The 21,571-nt window shown below is 37.9% G+C and overlaps 1 protein-coding gene across 1 annotated transcript in view; it reads left to right on the top strand.

The window, feature by feature from the left end:
* Positions 1-21,571, top strand: part of ACTR2 (actin related protein 2) — a 37,668-nt gene that overhangs the window by 10,860 nt on the left and 5,237 nt on the right. Inside the window, exons 3-7 of the mRNA NM_001102213.1 lie at positions 1,786-2,001; positions 5,375-5,447; positions 8,842-8,978; positions 10,268-10,417; positions 13,581-13,726. Of these exons, the coding sequence (NP_001095683.1) occupies positions 1,786-2,001; positions 5,375-5,447; positions 8,842-8,978; positions 10,268-10,417; positions 13,581-13,726 (722 nt within the window). The remainder of the gene's footprint in view (positions 1-1,785; positions 2,002-5,374; positions 5,448-8,841; positions 8,979-10,267; positions 10,418-13,580; positions 13,727-21,571) is intronic.

A 21,571-nucleotide genomic window follows, 5' to 3' on the forward strand; every position in this document is an offset into this window, starting at 1 on the left:
ACATATGTAGGCCCCTATTCTTGCATGGAATAAGAACTAAATAGTCAGATGCGATTAGACCAGATTTATACTAAATTTGTTGAAATATAGTTGTGAATATGTATCAGTGATATAAACCATCTTAATTATCTAATCTATTACTATCTTGTATAACACACAGAAAGATACATTCCAGAAAAAAGTAACTAACATTATATATTAAATTATATTGATGGCCGGAAGTCATACAGGTATTTGGAGATACAGATTCCTCCCCCTGACATTTTATTATGAAGTATTTGGAATACACAGCAAAGTTAAAGGAATTTTACCATGAAACCCATAGATCCATCACCTCGATTCTGACATTAATGTTTACTATACTGATATATCACATATTTATCGATTTATCCATCTGTCCATCAGTGTAGCTTGTCTTTCAATGTATTTGAAATTAACAGTATTCTTTTCCCTAAGTAATTCAACAAATGCATGTCATTTACTAGAGTTCTCTAATATAAGATTTTTAGTTTTTCATTTTTGTATCAGATAATTCTAAATAGTATTTAAGAAGTTTGAGTATTAAGGCATGGTACATTAATTTTACATGAAATTTAGTTGTAATAGAAACATTTTAGTGAATATTTCTAGCATCTGCTTTAACTTTGTTTTTCCTTTTTGTCGCTTTCAGTGGATTTTCCAGTGGTTTTTGTTTTTTGGTTGTTGTTGTCTTTAAATAGAGTTCTCACCCTGATTTCTTTCTTATCTCTTTTTTAAAATCATTATTTAAAAAAATTTTAAAGTCATATATTTATTTAAACTTCTGTTTTAAAACATCTTAAGATCTTACAGCAAATAGTAGCTATTTTTGATACTAGCATTTTTTTAAATTCATCAATATATGTTTAAGTCAGGATCATTTAGTATTTTGACTAGCCAATTTTTAAAGTAAGTTTTAATTCTGAGACATCATTTAGCCTTATACACATAAAATTTGACTTTTGAAATGTGGGTCATCTTAAGTATGTGCTCGTTGGAGACAAGACTTGTGAGTATTCTGCTTCCTGGGTGATAGCATAGTATACTTTAAGATCGGAAATGTTGCTTATGAGATAATTTTAAAGAAGAATTTCTTCTCTGTATCATAATTTTTTGTATCTCTACAAATTATCTTTCATCTTGGTGAGGCATATATTGAAGCTTAATTTCAGTTTTAATTGAGGCATATCTAGGTAGACGTTTGTGAAATTTACAAGTTTGTGGTGCATATATCCATTATTACAGTATAATAAAAATCATTTTATTTTTTGCTTCTCATTATGCTGTATGGTACTACACTTATCATTTTGATATTTAGTACAAAGAAATGTGCTGCATGCGTTGAGCATTTTTCTACAAGTTTTTTTTCCCCCTGATGTGCTATCTCACATATCACAGGCCTTATTTTTTGAACATTTGAGCAAAAGAAAGAGATGAAACCTCATACAAACCCCTCCAAAATATGAAAATGTGGGGTTTATTTGTGCTAATACTCTTCTTTTGGAAACATATTTATTAAAGGTAAGGTCAATTTATTGATTTAAACCACATTGTACATAAAAACGTATTATTTATGATTAAGATTTGCAAGACATTGTTCATTAAAGGAGAGATCGACTTTTTAACTTGTGGAATGAAGAAATTTATCTGAAAGTGCCAGAAATATTAAAATTAATTATTCCCCAGTTTTCCAAAATATAAGGATAATTTTCTGATGGTATTTTATGCAAAAATTTGGTCTAAAGCTTTGATATTATAATTTTCTAGGATCTTATGGTTGGTGATGAGGCAAGTGAATTACGCTCGATGTTAGAAGTTAATTACCCTATGGAAAATGGCATAGTACGAAATTGGGATGACATGAAACACCTATGGGACTACACATTTGGACCAGAAAAACTTAACATAGATACCAGGAATTGTAAAATTCTACTCACAGAACCTCCTATGAACCCAACCAAAAACAGAGAGAAGATTGTAGAGGTAAGTTTTTAGATGGGTTGTGCATATATATGTTTCTGTGATGTGATATTAAAGCAAATTTTTTTGTTTTATCTTCCCTTGTTGTTGAGAATATAGGAAATAAGAATAATTGTTACTTTCTCCCAGATCCTGTTTATTGAGCACCTAAGTATATGTTAGTCATTATAAGTAGAATATACCAGTAAACAAAGCCAAAATCCTGCTGCTATGGAATTTACCATCTAGCAGGGGAAAATAGACCAAAAAAAAAATGAATTAATTGAATGGTTTATTAGAAGATACTAGATGCTGAAAGAGGGGTGGGAAAGAGTAAGGGAGATGGGGCATGAAGGAAGGCTGCGTTTTTCATAGGTTGTGGTAGTACGTATCTGTAAGGTGATATTTAAACGGAAGGAGTTAGCCAGTAACTAACTGGGGGAAAAGCATTCCAGGCAAAGGAGTAACCAGTGTAAAGGTCTTGAAATGGGAGAAAGTGTGGCATATTAGTCAACAAGGAAGCCAGTGTGGGAGAGCAACAGGAGATGAGGTGGGAGAAATAATGGGGCCAAATCATCTAGGGCCTTGTAGGTTCTTATAGGAAATTAGATTTAAACTCTGAGTGAAATGTAGGGCTGTTACAAGGAAGAGCTATTACAGATGGAGGTTTCTGTGGCTGCTGTGTTGAATGTAGAACATAAGGAGGCAAGGGTAGAAGAAAGATAAGTTTGGAGACTTTTTCAGTTATCTAGACACCCAGATAATGATGGTTAGGATTAGGGGTAATAGCAGAGAAGGTAATGATAAGTGGCCAGATTGTGGCTCTGTTTCGAAGGTAGGGCCAAAAAAAAAATCCTGATTTCTTAAATACATGTGATAGAGAGGTAACTCTCAAAGTTTCACTTGAGCAAAGACAGAGTAGAACAGGATTGGGGAGGGAAATTGATCAGGAGTTCAGTTTTGGACATGTTAGGTTTTCGTTAGACATCCAAGCAAAAATGGTTATATATATAAGGTCAAGTTCAGGAGAAAAGTCTGAGACTGGAGGTATAAACTTGGGAGTCACGAGGATATAGATAATATAGTTAACCAAAGAAGTGATAGCAGACAGTGGGGGAATGCTGGGGGCCAGGGAGATGGGAGGGCTCGGGAAGAGAGGTGGAAACAGTAACGAGGTAGGCAGTTAAAGAGCAAAAAGTCTACATTCTTAGTACTTTAGATGGGTAACTTTGCAACAGTTATCTTTCATTTTGTTATATATGAGATAGGAAATTTTAATTACTTTGGATTTTATTAGCTTTCCAGATACTGCTTAATGTAAATAAATGTTTTGTTTTACTCATTGACTATGTTGAGATGTTGATGGAAATTTTAGAAGAGATTTAAAATTTTTGTTTTTTCAAATTTTGAGATTGTGGTTTTAGCTACAGAATCCATATCATTTTTTATGGTTCATTTTTTTCCCCCCTCCTAGCCACCCCTGAAACTATGAAAGATGGGCTTTATTGTATTTATATTTTAATTGTGCTTTATACTTTCTAAATGATTTATAGTTACTAATAGTTTGTAATGGATAAGTGGTCATTTATAATTGCTCTTTATTTTTAGCAATGCATTGCAAAAACAGAGTGTAGAGATATTTTTGTATTGAATCAAGAGGTTATGAGACAAGGAAACCTCTTTCAAAAAAATAATACAGTAGCAGAATGGAAACCAAGTTTTCTTTCAACTGAAAATTCAGGGAGATGGCATTTGCTATGTAGTGGATAACACCATATCTGCCATCCACTAACTAACTATTTGACTAGGACAGATATTTTTTTTAAACTGCAGAAATGACAAGAATTAGTTTTACTACACACTCTAAGGACTCTTCTTAGTTCAATGCTCTTTTTTACTTGTAAATATAAATATGACTATGACTGATAATGCCCCATTTTAATCTCATTCAGAAAGTTGTTTCTGAACTACAAATACTTCTTAATGATCTTATGAATAAAAACAAGTTTGACAGACTGTCAAGTTGATAAATGCAAATACAGTTGATAAATGCAAATGACCTTTGAACAACACAAGGTTAAGGGTGCCAATCCCCCTCAGTCAAAATTTGTGTAAAACTTTATAATTTGCCCTCTGTATCCCAGGTTCTGTATCCCTGGATTCAGCTGATCTCGGATCATGTGATGGTGTAGTATTTATTTATTAAAAAAAATCTTCAATTAAATGAACCTGCACAATTCAGAACAACCTGTGTTGTTCAAGGGTCAGCTATATACCAATTTCATCCCTGTAGCAGGGGGATAAAGGATGATGGAATAGAATACTAGTCAGAAAATTTAGTTGCTTAATTGATGAGTTTGTGTTTCAGAGTTGTAAAATTTATTTATTAGGATTTAAAAAAAAATTTTAATTTAGTTTTATTGAAGTATGGTTGATTTACAATGCTGTGTTAAGTTTCAGGTATACAGAATAGTGATTTAGAGGTTTTTTTGTTTTGTTTTGGCTGTAGCATGTGGGATCTTAGTTCCCTGACCAGGGATCGTGCCCCCAGCAGTGGAAACACAGAGTTTTAACCACTGGACCACTATGGAATTCCCCAGAGTTGAAAAAATTTAAACTGAATATCATTCTCATTGTGATCGGTTGTAAAATTTCTAAATATCAGATGTTCATAGTGGTAGTCTGCACTGCCAGTCAGTGAATGCTAACTGTGGATGACAGAGAAAATCCTACAGAATATTCCTGGCCAACCTGCGATATGGACAGTGAGCAGCATTGTGAGCAGAGAGGACGTGAAGGAGCTCCTCATCCCTGCAGTGGACCTCAGCACAGGGTGGAGCACAGACTCAGCAGCTGAGCAGCTTCTGAATCTGCCAGCATTCAAGAATTGTTTAGTTTTGTTTCCCTGCTGTACCGTTTATTACGTGGAGGTAGAGCCACAGTCTTGCTTGGCCCAGGTTGAGGGAAAGGGATGGGAAGGTTGGCAGTTAAGTAGTTTGTATAGTTTGTCTTTGAATTAAAAGACATTTCCCTTAAGGGACATGAGTTGAGAAGGTCTTGTTCAAAAACAGAACACTTTGTTTCACTCTTACCTGCCATTAGTTAAAAACTCTCAGAAATCTTTGCTTTGTAGAACTTAAGAAATGCTTGGGGACTCAGTGTGTATTTTAAAAAAAAATCCGTCCTCAAAATTGGGGCTGCCTGACAGCAGGACTTTAGTAGAGGCAAGAAACAGCTGTAGAGAATGGAAGATTCTTTTGGGTCCTTTGATTCTATTTTGATCAGCTAATCCACTCTGGCCATCAAGAAAGCATATATTAATATATATATATATTACATTATATGTATAATGTAATTTTAAAATACTAATGTTCTCCCTTTCCTTTTGCACTTTTAGGTAATGTTTGAAACTTACCAGTTTTCTGGTGTGTATGTAGCTATCCAGGCAGTCCTGACTTTGTATGCTCAAGGTAGGTGAAGCTTAACTTTCAGTATCATTAATTCAGCAAACATTTGTTACATGTATTTTATGTCAGAGGAATTTGATTTCTCAGGAAGTTTTAAGTCCCAGAAAGCTCAGTTTCATGTATTTATATTTATTCAAATACTCCACAGTTTGTCAAATAAAATATACACATTTTTATTTTCTTTACTAAACAATGAAGGACTTAAGAAACTTCTCAGTTTTTTTTAATAAGTAGGAAGTTTCTTCTTTTAGACTATTTAAGAAAATTTTTGAAGGAAGGAATGAACGTGGACTCTGTCCTCAGAATTGTCAAGAGTTTAAAAAAGCCAGAAAGGTTCATATAAAATTATCTTTGTCAAATACATAATAGATTAAATATAAAAGAAAAGACAGACGTTTGAGAGTACCTTCCCAACTTTGAAGTGGGTTGAATGGAGGGGACCTACTTTTCCTTTGTTTTCTTGGTACTGCCATTAGTAACTGCCTCTGTATCTGCTGGGAATAAAATAGTAGCCATGTAGGGAGAGCCTCTGTATCCTGATGATCTTGTGGGGAACTTATGAGGCCATCAGATATGTGCTCAGAGCCTGTTGGGCACTTAAAATGTAAAGATCCCTCAAGAACTTACACTCTTAATGGGGGAAAGATTCAGAAATTGATTTAGCATGTCAGAGAAGGTTTCTGAAGGAGGTGACAACTAAATGTCAAGCCTTAGTACTTACGTGGTCTGTGACAGTACAGTCAACCCTTGAACAGTGCTGATTTGAACTGTATGACTCTGCTTATACATGGATATTTTTCAGTAGTAAATACTACAGTACTGCAAGGTCCATAGTTGGTTGAATCAGGATGCAAAGGGCCAGCTGTAAGTTATATGCAGGTTAACCCCCACATTGTTCAAGGGTCAGTTGTGTTAAGAAACAAATTTTAATATTATGGTGATCCATCTGATTCTACACATAGATGAGTAAAAATCACTTTGTCAAAATACATACTAGGTTTTAAAGCTGTCTTTACTACTTCATGTAGATACTAAGAAAATACCTGGGGAGAATTAAATTTTGAAAGAGGCTTTATTCATTCACCAAGTGTGTCATGAGCTTGGCGTTCTGTTTAGGACAGAGGATACGGCGGTGAGTCAGCTCCTCGATAAGCTACATGTGGTCTCCTTGCCCTTCCGTCCATTATAGCCAGGGTCTGAGGAGCTCGTGTTTGTCTGCATCTAGGAAATTGTGTTTCATTTTTTAAGTACATTTCAGAATTTATTTTAGAAAATACTTTGGAAAAATAGATATTAAAATTTTTGAATCTAAGCTTTGAAACTGGTGATTCCAGATAGGGGGTGGAGATGGGACACTTCTGCTGAAATGAATTTTTGCTTTAATTGAATAAAATTGACCTTAACAGATATTTCTAGCAATATTCATAAATTTATTTCTGTCCAAGGAGAAGATATCCTCTCTTAACTCCTGATATTTAGCTGCTTTTGTTTAAATATTTAATTCTTAGTTTTGAGAAGTGATAATCCAGTAATTCTAATCAAAAGAACTCTTCAGCCGAAGAGAACTCTTCACCTTGCATAAAAATAAGGTGGCTAAAAGCTACCAGTTAAGTCAAAAGAGTAAGAAGCTACATTTGGAACCAGGAAAGGCTTTTGAATAAGAGAGGTGACATGGTGATTCAAGAAAGTGTATCTGACTGCATTTTGTGTACAGGATTGAGGGGAATAACTGGAATTATGGAGTGTGAGTTAGAGGTTAAAATGGTCAGGGAGGGTATGAATGAAAAGTTAAGAACTAGATTGAGCTTTAAAGAATCCTTCAGAATTGAAGGAGAAAGAGTGAGTAATCTAGTGTTAGTTGGTATTACTGGGAGCATTTTTGAATTAATGATACTGTGGATTCTTCTTTCTTGCAATAGAAAGTCTCTTGTTTAAAAGAAAGCAACCTTAAGAGGCAGCATATGATTTTTTTATGAAAATTGAAAAATCAGTCAAGGAAAAACAAATTATATGAACTTAGTAGGAGGTGTTTTGAATAAATGTGTTCAGAGATAAATTAGATGTTTTGTGCATAAGAAAGAAGGAGAGAGTATTCAGGGATGGGACAGTGATAAAATAATAAGCTTAAGCAACTGTAGATAATACATACTCTGGTTAAAAGTATCATTAGACTTAAAAACTGCTAGAAAATGTGATTTAGAAATTTTTTTTTTCCTGAATTAACTCTGGCACAAAAGGTGAAACACTAACTTTCAGTCATTTGTACTTTTATATATTTTTTTAAATTTCATTTTATTATTACTATTTTTGTTTTTGGCCATACTGCACTGCATGTGGGATCTTAATTCCACACCCCCCTGACCAGGGATCAAACCCACATGTCCCCTACATTAGAAGCATGCAGTCTTAACCACTGTACCATCAGGGAAGTCCCCATTTATACCGTTAAATAGCACATAATGAGAAACAAAGAGACTTTCCAGGTGGCGCTAGTGGTAAAGAACCCACCTGCCAGTGCAGAAGATATAACAGACGTGAGTTCCATCCCTGAGTCAGGAAGAGCCCCTGGAGGAGGCCATGGCAACCCACTCCAGTATTCTTGCCTGAAGAATCAGGAAGAGCCCCTGGAGGAGGCCATGGCAACCCACTCCAGTATTCTTGCCTGAAGAATCTCATGGACAGAGGAACCTCGTGGGCTACAGTCCATAGGGTCACAAATAGCTGGACACGACTGAAGCGACTAAGAACACACGCACTCGCAAGAGAGAAGATAGCTTCTTTCCTGGTCTTTTTTTAAAAAGTTTAACTGACAGTGTCTTTCTTGATTTTGGTGAATAATTGAAGTGATTCTTTGGCTAGTTAAGATGAATTATTCTCAGATTTCTAGCTATTTTGTATGAACAGAAATTTTCCAAACAGCAGAGTTTTGAATATACTATATGACAAAAATAATAATAAAGAACTAGATTATTTTAGCAGATTCACTATTAACTTGTGTAATTACCCTTCACAGTGGTTTTCATAAAAGTTATCTATGATACTTTAGAGAATTTGACTTCAGGGGAATTCAGGGATCAAGATTAAAGTTAGGATTAAAGACCATGTTGTATTTTTCAGTCCTCAGTCTGAGGGTCTGTTTCTTCCCATCACTGGGGGAGCACATGATTGGACTAAAGGTCTCACAGGAGGCATGTGAGAGAACACTGACTTCAGTGTCTGTGTGTTAGAAATAAACTGCAAAATAAGCAAATAAGAAAGAAGTGCTAGCTGTTAGACCATTTTGGTTGGTGATGTTTCTAATCAGAAGCCAGCATCTTTGAATATTGAAATACTTGAAATTTGCTGGCTTTGATTTCTGATTTGGCTTTTTGTTTACAACTTCATGATTCTTCTACAGGTTTATTAACTGGAGTCGTGGTGGACTCTGGAGATGGTGTGACTCACATTTGCCCAGTGTATGAAGGCTTTTCTCTCCCTCACCTTACCAGGAGACTGGATATTGCCGGGAGGGATATTACCAGATATCTTATCAAGGTAAGCAAAAGAGAATATCATGGAATTAGATTTTGTAAGTTTGTATATATATCTACTTAAAATTGAATGTATCACCTCAGGATTCTAGTGAATCTGCACCACCAGAGAAGTGGCCCAGTATTTTAAAATTCATATAAAAATCTGTATAAGATTCACACACATGATCTCTTGTGTACTAATGAGAGTTCATCATTACGTAATTATAATTTGCCTTTCCTGAGGAATGGGAAGAGAGGTATGTTAAAGGTGGAAGAAGACTCTTAAGACTTCCTTGAACAACTTGGGCAGCCTTTCAGCCGTAAAACCCTCTTTGAACAAGATGTATATTAAAATTTATTTGTGAATGAAATTAGTGATGATATTCTTTAAAACATTGCTAGATAAAGTATACATTTAAGGCCACTCTTTGGAAGCATGTGTGGTTTTTGTAATGTGGGGGGGAAAAGATTTAGAATATTGTCTGTACCAGAACTCTATAGTTAGTACATTCTCTCCAGGTCAGTGGTTCTCAATCAGGGATGATGCTACTCCTCCAGGGACACTTTGAAATGTGTGGAGACATTTTTGGTTGTTAACATCTTTGCAGGAAGGCTGCTAAACATTCTGCAGTGAACAGGGCATCCCCCACAACAAAGGATTATAAGGTCCAATATGTCACTGGTACTACTGTGGGAAGACTGTTCTGGGTTGTGTTAAGTCTTCGTATTGACATTGGGTTAGTAATAAGATTGGTGATGAGAATTATACTATCATTCTAAGCCAGAATTCTGTTTGAGGGTGACTGCCAAAGGATTGTCCAAGAGTTTTCCCTTGACTGTAAACACAAAGATCAGAGGATTTGTAGTTTTTATGTGAAAAGTCTGATTTGTTTATGATGTATATCGTGTGTGTTTTGTTTTTCCTGTCAGGTTGAATTCTCGTTTTTGTTTGTCTATGTAGCAAATACTATTGCCCCTCTAATATGTGTCAGTCATATTTCACAGTTATGGCATTGACTGAGTAAATTGCAGATTATAGGAATCCAGTGCTAAAATATTATTTATTAATAGATATTTTGCCCATTTATTATTCATGAACTGTAAATTCTGTCACTCCCTATGAAACTTTTCTGTGAAAGTGAAATGTAAACTCTTATGGTGAGTAATATTCTCCTTTCTGAAATAGTAAGAGCTAAGGTTCTGCTGTCCATTGTATTTGGTATTGATGTGACATGCTTAGCATTAATCCCTTTTGTGGACTTGAACTCACTCAGATTAATTGTGGACTTAATTGCTGTTTTTTTGTACCAGCTGCTTCTGTTGCGGGGCTATGCCTTCAACCATTCTGCTGATTTTGAAACGGTTCGCATGATTAAAGAAAAGTTGTGTTATGTGGGATATAATATTGAGCAAGAGCAGAAACTGGCCTTAGAAACCACAGTATTGGTTGAATCTTACACAGTAAGTATATCTGGTGTATGATATATATATGGTTTTAAAGTGGGTGACAGTGACTGTTGGTGTGTGCTTAAGGAGGTTTTCTTGAAATCCAGTACTTTGGGTTTGGGTTGTTATAATTTGTATATATATGACCTTTAATGTCTTTCTACATTATGATACTATGATTTAATAAAGCAAGAATCATATATTGCTTTTCTACTTTAGGATACAGTTAGATATGAAATGTTATTTTGAGATTCTAGTACCTGGAATTGGAGAAGGCAATGGCACCCCACTCCAGTACTCTTGCCTGGAAAATCCCATGGACGGAGGAGGCTGGTAGGCTGTAGTCTATGGGGTCGCTAAGAGTCGGACACGACTGAGCGACTTCACTTTCACTTTTTACTTTCATGCATTGGAGAAGGAAATGGCAACCCACTCCAGTGTTCTTGCCTGGAGAATCCCAGGGACTGGGGAGCCTGGTGGGCTGCGGTCTATGGGGTTGCATAGAGTCAGACACGACTGAAGTGACTTGGCAGCAGCAGTACCTGGAGTAGCATTTTTCAGCATGGGTTTCACATAATGTTATTTCTCTGAGATGTTAGTAGATCGTGACAGAAATTAAAATGAAGGGTTACATTGTCAGATAAGTTTGGGAGAGAGTCAGTTTCACTTTATTAAAGGACTTCTCAGAACCTTTGATATGCTGAATTGTACATGATTACAGTATTCTTAGCATTTCATGGGACTGGTATTCTAAGATAGTTTGGAAAATGGTCTTCCTATAGAATTGCTTTAACAATTCAATAGGTGGCAGTCTTCCTGACTTAGTATTTTCTTAATGAGATGTTCAGAACAAGTGTTAACTTGAAATTGTAACTAATGATTCTTAGAACCAAGTTATAATTTATATCAGAGGAGTTGAATTTTCAGTGTATTGCTGCCTTAAGTCTGTCATTTTCATCTGGGTATAAAGTGCTTCCACACTGTGTCTTTGATCTGCTACTGTTGTTTAGTCGCTGCTGCTGCTGCTGCTAAGTCGCTTCAGTCGTGTCTGACTCTGTGCGACCCCATAGACGGCAGCCCACCAGGCTCCCTAGTCCCTGGGATTCTCCAGGCAAGAACACTGGAGTGGGTTGCCATTTCCTTCTCCAATGCATGAAAGTGAAAAGTGAAAGGGAAGTCGCTCAGTTGTGTCCGACTCTCAGCGACCCCATGGACTGCAGCCCACCAGGCTCCTCCACCCATGGGACTTTCCAGGCAAGAGTACTAAGTCATATCTAACTCTTTGCGACCCCATGGACGCCTGCCAGGCTCCTCTGTCCATGCCATTTCCCAGGCAAGAATACTGGAGTGGGTTGCCATTTCCTTCTCCAGGGGATCTTCCCAACCCAGGGATTGAACCCTTGGCAGGCAGATTCTTTACCACTGAGCCACCAAAACTGAAATTGAGTGATAGGCAATAAAAGCAAGTATTCTTCCACCATTTAATTCATATAAAACAGAGCATATCATAAATATGTACAAAATAGTCACTTTAAAAATAATTTAAAATGTTTATAAGTTATGTTGTTTCATTTTAGAAGATAATGATCCAAATAGACAATAAATCAGTACTTTGCAACTCAATCATCTACAGATTTGCCCTAGGGATTCTTTCCTGAGGCCTTCTTGATAGTTCCCCTAGATTTATAATTTATTGTCTACCTGACTTTGGAAGAAAGTGTCATGAGACAGAGGATAAGGGAACTAGAAATATAAAACATATTTTATCTCTTCATTCCTGTCTCAGAATTTGAGGCAGGTTACAAAAGTATTTGTGACAAATAAACGGGGAACTGATGAAGAGGGAAAATAGTGGACAAATAGAGGATAGGATAAGGTTTGGTGCAGAGAAATTGGGAGGCATACAGTTTTAACAGTTCTGAAAGGTAAGTAGTTCCTAGGGTAGGTGGCCCCGGGCTGATCTCCAGCCAGAGCTTTGAGAAAAGCCACATTATCCAGGTGTAGATGTTTTATGCTAGTGATACTCTGCCATGTGAAGTCTTCCCATATACCTTGGGTGAGTTCATGTGGTTTTTAAAGTCACTGGATGGTTGTGTTTATTTTGTTAAGGGTAAATTAAAAAAAAATTCTTTTTTATAAAGTTTATAAAAAGATAATTGTGGAGTTTTTGAAAGATGTGATTGTGTTGCACGTACTGTATACAGTTAGCAAACATGGAGTAAATGTCTTCAAGGACTTGCTTTGAGATACTTCGTCATGTTGGAAAGTGAGTTTGGGAATCTAAATATAGTTATTATAATTACATTATTTTAAACTGATACACTGTTAGAAATGTTAATGTAAAACTAATTCTGGTCTGTCATATAGAAATGTGTCAAATGCCAGTATATACCAGGATGCTTGTTACTTAGGTCAATTCTGTGAATTGTGAGAGAGTTTTTGTTTAACATTTCTCATTTAATTAAACATAAACATGATGTAACTTAAGGGTTAACAGGGTCATATGTTAGTGGTATCTTACCAGTTGCTTAAATCTTGTTTTCTTAAAATTATATTTATCTACTTAAAAATTTAATAGAACCTAGTAAGTAGGATACAACAGAATTGCCTGCTAAAAAATAGATTAGCGTCCTTAAGCTTTTTTGATCATAAGATTTTCCTTGGATTAAATGATTTGATAGAAGTTTCACACATGATATAAAGTATTTGATGGCAAAAAAATAGTTCCCCAGAATAATTATTTGTTGAAAGAAATTTAAAATTTTTAATTGAATGTGTCTGTGCTACATGGTAAAAATCTCTATAAACTCAAAAATGTGTTAAAATGATAAAGAGAAGCAGCATTGACTCCGGCAAAAGTCCAGTTGCTGTGGGTGATCAGCACTTTCTGTAGTGCTCACTTGCACACACCTGTAGACATCACACATTTGTGTACTGGTGACTCTTTAAGGAAATTCCTACTGTTTGGAAAGGCAGGACATATCATTTCAAAAGCAGAACAGAGCATGATAATAAAAACAGTTATTTTAATGTATTTTACTTTGTCTTTTTTCAAAAATGTATTTTGGGAGAAATATATTGCTAATGATTTTGGTTATAAAACAGGCATACTAACATCTAAAGAATACTGGGAACTTTTAAAATCTTTTGCTGATACCTGATTGTTCTTGGTCTCTAGCTCCCAGATGGCCGCATTATCAAAGTCGGGGGAGAGAGGTTTGAAGCACCGGAAGCTCTGTTTCAGCCTCACTTGATCAATGTCGAGGGAGTAGGTGTTGCTGAATTGCTTTTTAACACAATCCAGGCGGCTGACATTGATACCAGGTACTTTAGAAATGGTTGTTTCAAAGTAGCTTATCAGAAATAGATGGAATATAAATAGCTAGAGTGACCAAGTTGTCTGTTGTCTCACCCGAGTTTTTGATAGGATGACACTGGTTGTTGAATGACATATATCATTGTGTCACAGATGCCCGTTTAAACTTATTTTGAAATAGTTTAAATGTTGCAAGTTTCCAGAATAGAAAGGAGGACTCCTGTACACTACCCAGTTTTCCATTTTTCTGATTTCAGCAATCTACGTGTTTATGTGCTCTCCCTTTCTCTCTCTCCTATTCTCGAGTCATTTGAGAATAGGTTGAATATGTAAGTCCTCTTTACTCCTTAATGTTTACTTTGTGGCTCTTAGGAATGAGGCTGTTCTCTTATAGCGGCAGTGCAGTTACTGAGTTCAGGGGATTGATTGCTGATGCACTTTTATCTGCCACCCTCATTTCAGTTCTGTTCTTTGTCCCAGTAATGTCCTTTATACAGTTTTTCTTTTTTCTGGTAAAGGGTCAGAACTGAGACCACACCTTGTATGTAGTTGTCATGTCTCTTAGTAACCTTTCATCTGTTGTAATTCCTCAGTCTTTCATGACATTGATATTTTTGCAGACTACAGTTTGGGTATGAATGTTTTCTCATGATTAAATTTAGATTGTGCCTTTTTGGCTGGAACACTGCTTAAGTGATGTGTCCTTCTTAGGTTATCACATCCAGAAGTGATGTCAGTTTGCTCCTGTTTGGTGTTATTAGTGTTAAACTCTTAGTGAAGTTTCCTGTTTTCTCCATTGTATCAGTTCAGTTCAGTCGCTCAGTCGTGTCTGACTCTTTGCAACCCCATGGACTGCAGCACGCCAGGCCTCCCTGTCCATCACCAACTCCTGGAGTTTACTCAAACTCATGTCCATTGAGTCAGTGATGCCATACAACCATCTCATCCTCTGTCATCCCCTTCTCCTCCTGCCTTCAATCTTTGCCATATTCAGGGTCTTTTCAAGTGAGTAACTCTTCGCATCAGGTGGCCAAAGTATTGGAGTTTCATCTTCAACATCAGTCCTTTCAATGAACATTCAGAACTGATTTCCTTTAGGATGGACTGGTTGGATCTCCTTGCAGTCCAAGGGACTCTCAAGAGTCTTCTCCAACACCACAGTTCAAAAGCATCAATTCTTCGGTGCTCAGCTTTCTTCATAGTCCAACTCTCACATCCATACATGACTACTGGAAAAACCATAGCCTTGACTAGACGGACATTTGTTGGAAAAGCAGTGTCTCTGCTTTTGAATATGCTGTCTAGGTTGGTCATAACTTTTCTTCCAAGGAGCAAGCGTCTTTTAATTTCATGGCTGCAGTCACCATCTGCAGTGATTTTGGAGCCCCCAAAAATAAAGTCTGTCACCGTTTCCATTGTTTCCCCATCTATTTGCCATGAAGTGATGGGACCGGATGCCATGATCTTCGTTTTCTGAATGTTGAGCTTTAAGCCAACTATTTTACTCTCCTCTTTCACTTTCATCAAGAGGCTCTTTAGTTCTTCTTCACTTTCTGCCATAAGGGTGGTATCATCTGCATATCTGAGGTTATTGATATTTCTCCTGGCAATCTTGATTCCAGCTTGTGCTTCTTTCAGCCCAGCGTTTCTCATGATGTACTCTGCATAGAAGTTAAATAAGCAGGGTGACAGTATACAGCCTTGATGTACTCCTTTTCCTATTTGGAACCAGTCTGTTGTTCCATGTCCAGTTTTAACTGTTGCTTCCTGACCTACCTACAGATTTCTCAGGAAGCAGGTCAGGTGGTCTGGTATTCCCATCTCTTTCAGAATTTTCTAGTTCATTGTGATCCACACAGTCAAAGGCTTTGGCATTGTCAGTAAAGCAGAAATAGATGTTTTTCTGGAACTCTTGCTTTTTCGATGATCCAGTGGACGTTGGCTATTTGATCTCTGGTTCCTCTGCCTTTTCTAAAACCAGCTTGAACATCTGCAAGTTCACAGTTCACGTATTGTTGAAGCCTGGCTTGGAGAATTTTGAACATTACTTGGCTAGCGTGTGAGATGAGTGCAATTGTGTAGTAGTTTGAACATTCTTTGGCATTGCCTTTCTTAGGGATTGGAATGAAAACTGACCTTTTCCAGTCCTGTGGCCATTGCTGAATTTTCCAAATTTGCTGGCATATTGAGTGCAGCACTTTCACAGCATCATCTTTTAGGATTTGAGATAGCTCAACTGAAATTCCATCAACCTCCACTAGCTTTGTTCATAGTGATGCTTCCTAAGGCCCACTTGACTTCACATTCCAGGATGTCTGTCTCTAGGTGAGTGATCACACCATTGTGTGATTATCTGGGTCATGAAGATCTTTTTTGTACAGTTTTTCTGTGTATTCTTGCCACCTCTTCTTAGTATCTTCTGCTTCTGTTAGGTCCATACTATTTCTGTCCTTTATTGAGCCCATCTTTGCATGAAATATTCCCTTGGTATCTCTCATTTTCTTGAAGAGATCTCTAGTCTTTTCCATTCTATTATTTTCCTCTGTTTCTTTGCACTGGTCACTGAGGAAGGCTTTCTTATCTCTCCTTGCTATTCTTTGGAACTCTGCATTCAAATGGGTATATCTTTCCTTTTCTCTTTCGCATTTCTTTTTCTTGGATGGTCTTGCTCCCTGTCTTCTAAACAGTGTCATAAACCACCGTCCATAGTTCATCAGGCACCCTGTCTATCAGATCTAGTCCCTTAAATCTATTTCTTACTTCCACTGTATAATCATTAGGGATTTGATTTAGGTCATACCTGAATGGTCTATTGGTTTTCCCTACTTTCTTCAATTTAAGTCTGAATTTGGTAGTAAGGAGTTCATGATCTGAGCCACAGTCAGCTCCTAGTCTTGTTTTTGCTGACTATATAGAGCTTATCCATCTTTGGCTGCAAAGAATATAATCAGTCTGATTTCTGTATTGACCATCTGGTGATGTCCATGTGTAGAGTCTTCTCTTGTGTTGTTGGAAGAGGGTGTTTGCTACAACCAGTGCATTCTCTTGGCAGAACTCTCTTAGCCTTTGCCCTGCTTCATTCTGTACTCCAAGTTCAAATTTGCCTGTTACTCCAGGTGTTTCTTGACTTCCTACTTTTGCATTCCAGTCCCCTATAATGAAAAGGACATCTATTTTGGGTGTTAATTCTAGAAGGTCTTGTAGGTCTTCATAGAACTGTTCAACTTCTTCAGCATTACTGGTCGGAGCATAGACTAGGATTACCATGATATTACCATGATTTGCCTTGGAAATGAAGCGATCCTTCTGTCGTTTTTGAGACTGCATCCAAGTACTGCATTTCAAACTCTTGTTGACTATGATGGGTATGCCATTTCTCCTATGGGATTCTTGCCAACAGTAGTAGATACAATGGTCATCTGAGTTAAATTCACCCATTCCAGTCCATTTTAGTTCCCTGATTCCTAAAATGTTGACGTGCACTCTTGCCATCTCCTGTTTGATCACTTCCAGTTTCTCTTGATTCATGGACCTAACATTTCAGGTTCCTATGCAATATTGCTCTTTACAGCATTGGAACTTGCTTCCATCACCAGTCACATCCACAACTGGGTATTGTTTTTGCTTTGTCTCCATCTCTTCATTCTTTCTGGAGTTATTTCTCCACTGATCTCCAGTAGCATATTGGGCACCTACCAACCTGGGGAGTTCATCTTTCAGTGTCCTATCTTTTTGCCTTTTCATACTGTTCATGGGGTTCTCAAGGCAGGAATACTGGAGTGGTTTGCCATTTCCTTCTCCAGTGGACCACATTTTGTCAGAACCTTCCACCATGACCCATCTGTCTTGGGTGGCCCTACACGGCGTGGCTCACAGTTTCATTGAGTTAGACAAGGCTGTGCTCCGTGTGATTAGATTGGTTAGTTTTCTGTGATTGTGGTTTTCAGTTTGTCTGCCCTCTGATGGAAAAGGATAAGAGGCTTATGAAAGCTTCCTGATGGGATAGACTGACTGAGGGGGATACTGCATCTTGTTCTGATGGGCGGGGCCATGCTCAGTAAATCTTTAATCCAATTTCCTGTTGATGGGTGGAGCTGTGTTCCCTCCCTGCTATTTACCTGGGCCAAACTATGGTGGAGGCAATGAAGATAATGCTGGCCTCCCTCAAAAGATCTCATGCATGTACTGCTACAGTCCGAGCCCCCAAGCCTGCAGCAGGCCACCACCAACCCACACCTTCGCCCAAGGCTCCTGGACACCCATAGGCAAGTCTCCTGCGGGGTCACTGTTCCTTTCTCCTGGGTCCTGGTGCACAAGATTCTGTTGAACCCTCCAAGAGTCTATTTCCCAGTCTTAACGTAAGTTCTGGCAGCTTTATGGTGGGGTTAATGGCGACCTCCTCCAAGAGGACTTATGCCATATCCACACCCAGAGCCCCTGTTCCTGCGGCAGACCACAGCTGACCCGTACCTCCACAGGAGATGCTCAAACACAGTTCTGTCTCAGTCTCTGTGAGGTCCCCGGGTCCTGTGTGTACAAGGTTTGAGCCCTCTGAGCGTCCTCTCCATTGTATAGGTTGTATTTTTTTTTTTCCTGATTTATAAGTAATTTGTGGGAAAGTATTTTCAGTAGTGTCCAACTCTCTGCAACCCCATGGACTGTAGCCCGCCAGGCTCCTCTGTCCATGGAATTCTCTAGGCAAGAATACTGGAATGGGTAGCCATCCTTTTCTCGATCTTCCCAACCCAATGAATGAACCTGAGTCTCCTGCATTGCAGGCAGATTCTTTACCGTCTGAGCCACCAGAGAAGCCCGAAAATACTTTTGAGACTGTGTAAATCTCCTATTCTTCATCAGTTTCTGACTTCCACCCCTTTTATCATCAATTGATGGTTTTTGCCTAAATCCATTTTTATTGTGATGGTTGCAGAAAGATGATTTTTCTGATTCTGTCATTCCTTCTCTATTTATTAGTTGGCATTCTAGCATAAGGAACTGCCTTGCTTTCTCCCTTGTTTTTGTTAATTTTCAGTATGGACTTGCAATTTTATTCAGTGGATTATAGTTCTTATCCCTGCCTTATTTCATTTTGGTGCTGAATTGTTCCTGGTTTGGCCTGTGAGAGCCCCTGCAGCAGGCTTCTGTGTGCTTTGTCGTTTAGTTCCTAAGCCATGTCAGACTCACTGGGACTCCATGGACTATAACCGGGCTCCTCTGTTGGTGGGATTCTCCAGGCAAGAACATTGGAGTGGGTTGTTGTTTCCTTCTCCAGGCGCTCTTCTTTGCACCCTCATCTCTTCTGAGCGTGTTCTATTTCATTCTGTTTTGTGGCACAGGATATTCCCAGTTCATCTTTAATTTTGGTTTCTGAAAAGGCTGTTAAAACTAAACAAAGAAAGGACACTCAGAAGTATTACTCTCCCCACCCGTTGTCTTTCACCTTAGTGCTACTCCCTCTATTTCTTATTTTCTTACACAAGAGGTAGCATCTTGTGAATACTCTTTTGAACTTTGTTTTTTTCTCTTAATATATCTTAAACAATCTTATACCACTTCCTGTATGTTGTTATTGTTCTTTTTTCCAGTGTGTACATATAATGGCTTCTTCAGTGAATCCTGGTTATCTAGGTAGGGTCCATTATTTATGCTGACAGATAATGCTGCAATTAATAACCTTGTGCACACTGTATCTTTGTAGTGTTGGGATATATGTCCTGAAAAAATGCCTGAGCGGGAAATAGTTGGGTCAAAAGGCGAATGCGTGTGTGGTTTTGTTATTGCTTAATTCCCTTCTCTTTCCTACAGTCATGTCTGAGGACACTACAGCTGTTCACAGAGTTTGTCAACATTTTACTTGCATGTCAGTCTAATGAATGAGAAATGATATCTCAATGTAATTTTAACTTGCATTTCTCTTAAGATTGAAGTTGCATATAGTTTTCTGTGTGTTGTATGCTAAGTTGCTTCAGTTGTGTCCAACTCTTTGCAACCCATTGGACTGGAGCCCCTCCGGCTCCTCTGTCCATGGGGATTCTCCAGGCAAAAATACTGGAGTGGGTTACCATGGCCGCCTCCGGGGGTCTTCCTAACATAGGGATTGAACCCAAGTCTTTTACGTCTCCGGCATTGGCAGGCAGGTTCTTTACCACTGGAGCCAACTGGAAAGCCCGATGGATCATTTTTATATCTTTTCTTGGTGAATTAATCTGTTTGTGGCTTTTGCCTGTTATCTGTAAGATTTTTGTAATTTTTTTTTCCTCTCAATTTTTAAAGAAGTTCATTTTATTTGAGCTCTGTGGTCCATTTGCAGATATTTTGTAATTTTTCATTTGTCTCTTCTGGTGTTTCTGGCCACATAAAATTTTGGTTTTATTTAGTTGTATAAGAAGATTTATAATCTTTTATTGCAGCTTGAGTTTGAGTCACAGAAAGCTCTCCTCTTCACCCAAGTTGAGAAATTCACTCAGAAACATTTTACTAAGCAAGTGTTTGCTTACTTCTTTATTTAACCCTAATGAAATAACTGCCAAGTTTTTGTGGGAGGGTGGGGAACAGGACAATAATGGTAATTAGTAAAAATAGCAATTGGCTTAGAACAAGCTATAAATCTAATGGAAGATGATCAGAAGTCTAATCTAGACTTCGTAATTATGATAAGTTCTCATAGTGGGGATTGGGTAGATGCTTTTGTCCCTTGATGTAATGATCACTAATAGCAAGATTATATATAAAGGTGCATACCTGTTGGTGGCGATTGAAGTTTTGGTGATGCTAAGGCACTGGAGTCAGGTTTGGTACCCTTTCCACGTTGCTAGCCTCGGAAAGTTGCAGCACTCAGATTTTGTTCTGCATGTTCAGTGTATTGAAAGCATACATGTAGATGCTCACGGGCATATACCACATGTAGCTGTACTTCAGCTGCTTAGTTTATGTTACATTCATGCATGCATCTGCAATTAAATACAATACAAAACTGCTGCTGCTGCTGCTGCTAAGTCACTTCAGTCGTGTCTGACTCTGTGTGACCCCACCAGGCTCCCCAGTCCCTGGGATTCTCCAGGCAAGAACACTGGAGTGGGTTGCCATTTCCTTCTCCAGTGCATGAAAGTGAAAAGTGAAAGTGAAGTCGCTCAGTCATGTCTGACGCTCAGCGACCCCATGGACTGCAGCCTACCAGGCTCCTCTGTCCATGGGATTTTCCAGGCAGGAGTACTGGAGTGGGGTGCCATTGCCTTCTAGAAGCTAGAATTACAATAGCCTGAGCTCTTGAGAACCTGAAAGGAAGTAAAACCAGGAAGTGAGTTTGAGTGAAGCCAAAATGGATACAACTTAGCTCCTGAGTTTTACTAAAAAAGCTCCTCCAACCCTCACTTAGATTATACTGTTAATACTTTTACTCCATCTGCACTTATTTTAGATTTGATTATCTGGTATCATGACCAACAGCATATTTAAGGAAGAAAGACAGGGCTGCTATTAGAAGCAAGCACATCAATCTAACCAAAAATAATAGCCAGCGGCCTCAGAGCAGAGGAACAAAAGGGAAAACTACAAAAGGCAAATGGAAAAATTCAAAAGCTAGAAGTGGAGTCATGGTGGAATATAGTTTATTTTAGTAAACAACCACATCTAAGTGGCTCCATGGAAGCACTATTACAGCCCAGCCCAAATACCGCTCCTTTGTTATGTGAACCAGTCGTTATTGAAAGACTTAATTACATTTGCAAGAAAATGTGTTATGTGCTTTAGGAGTATTGTCATCAAAATGGTAATAGATATTTTCTATATAAAGAGTTTGTTATCTGTTTATAGTAGTAATAGCAAGCATTCAGCCCTGCAGTTTACATGTTGAA

Source organism: Bos taurus, chromosome 11 (genome assembly GCF_002263795.3).
Source record: "Bos taurus isolate L1 Dominette 01449 registration number 42190680 breed Hereford chromosome 11, ARS-UCD2.0, whole genome shotgun sequence".
Taxonomy (NCBI): Eukaryota; Metazoa; Chordata; class Mammalia; order Artiodactyla; family Bovidae; genus Bos; species Bos taurus.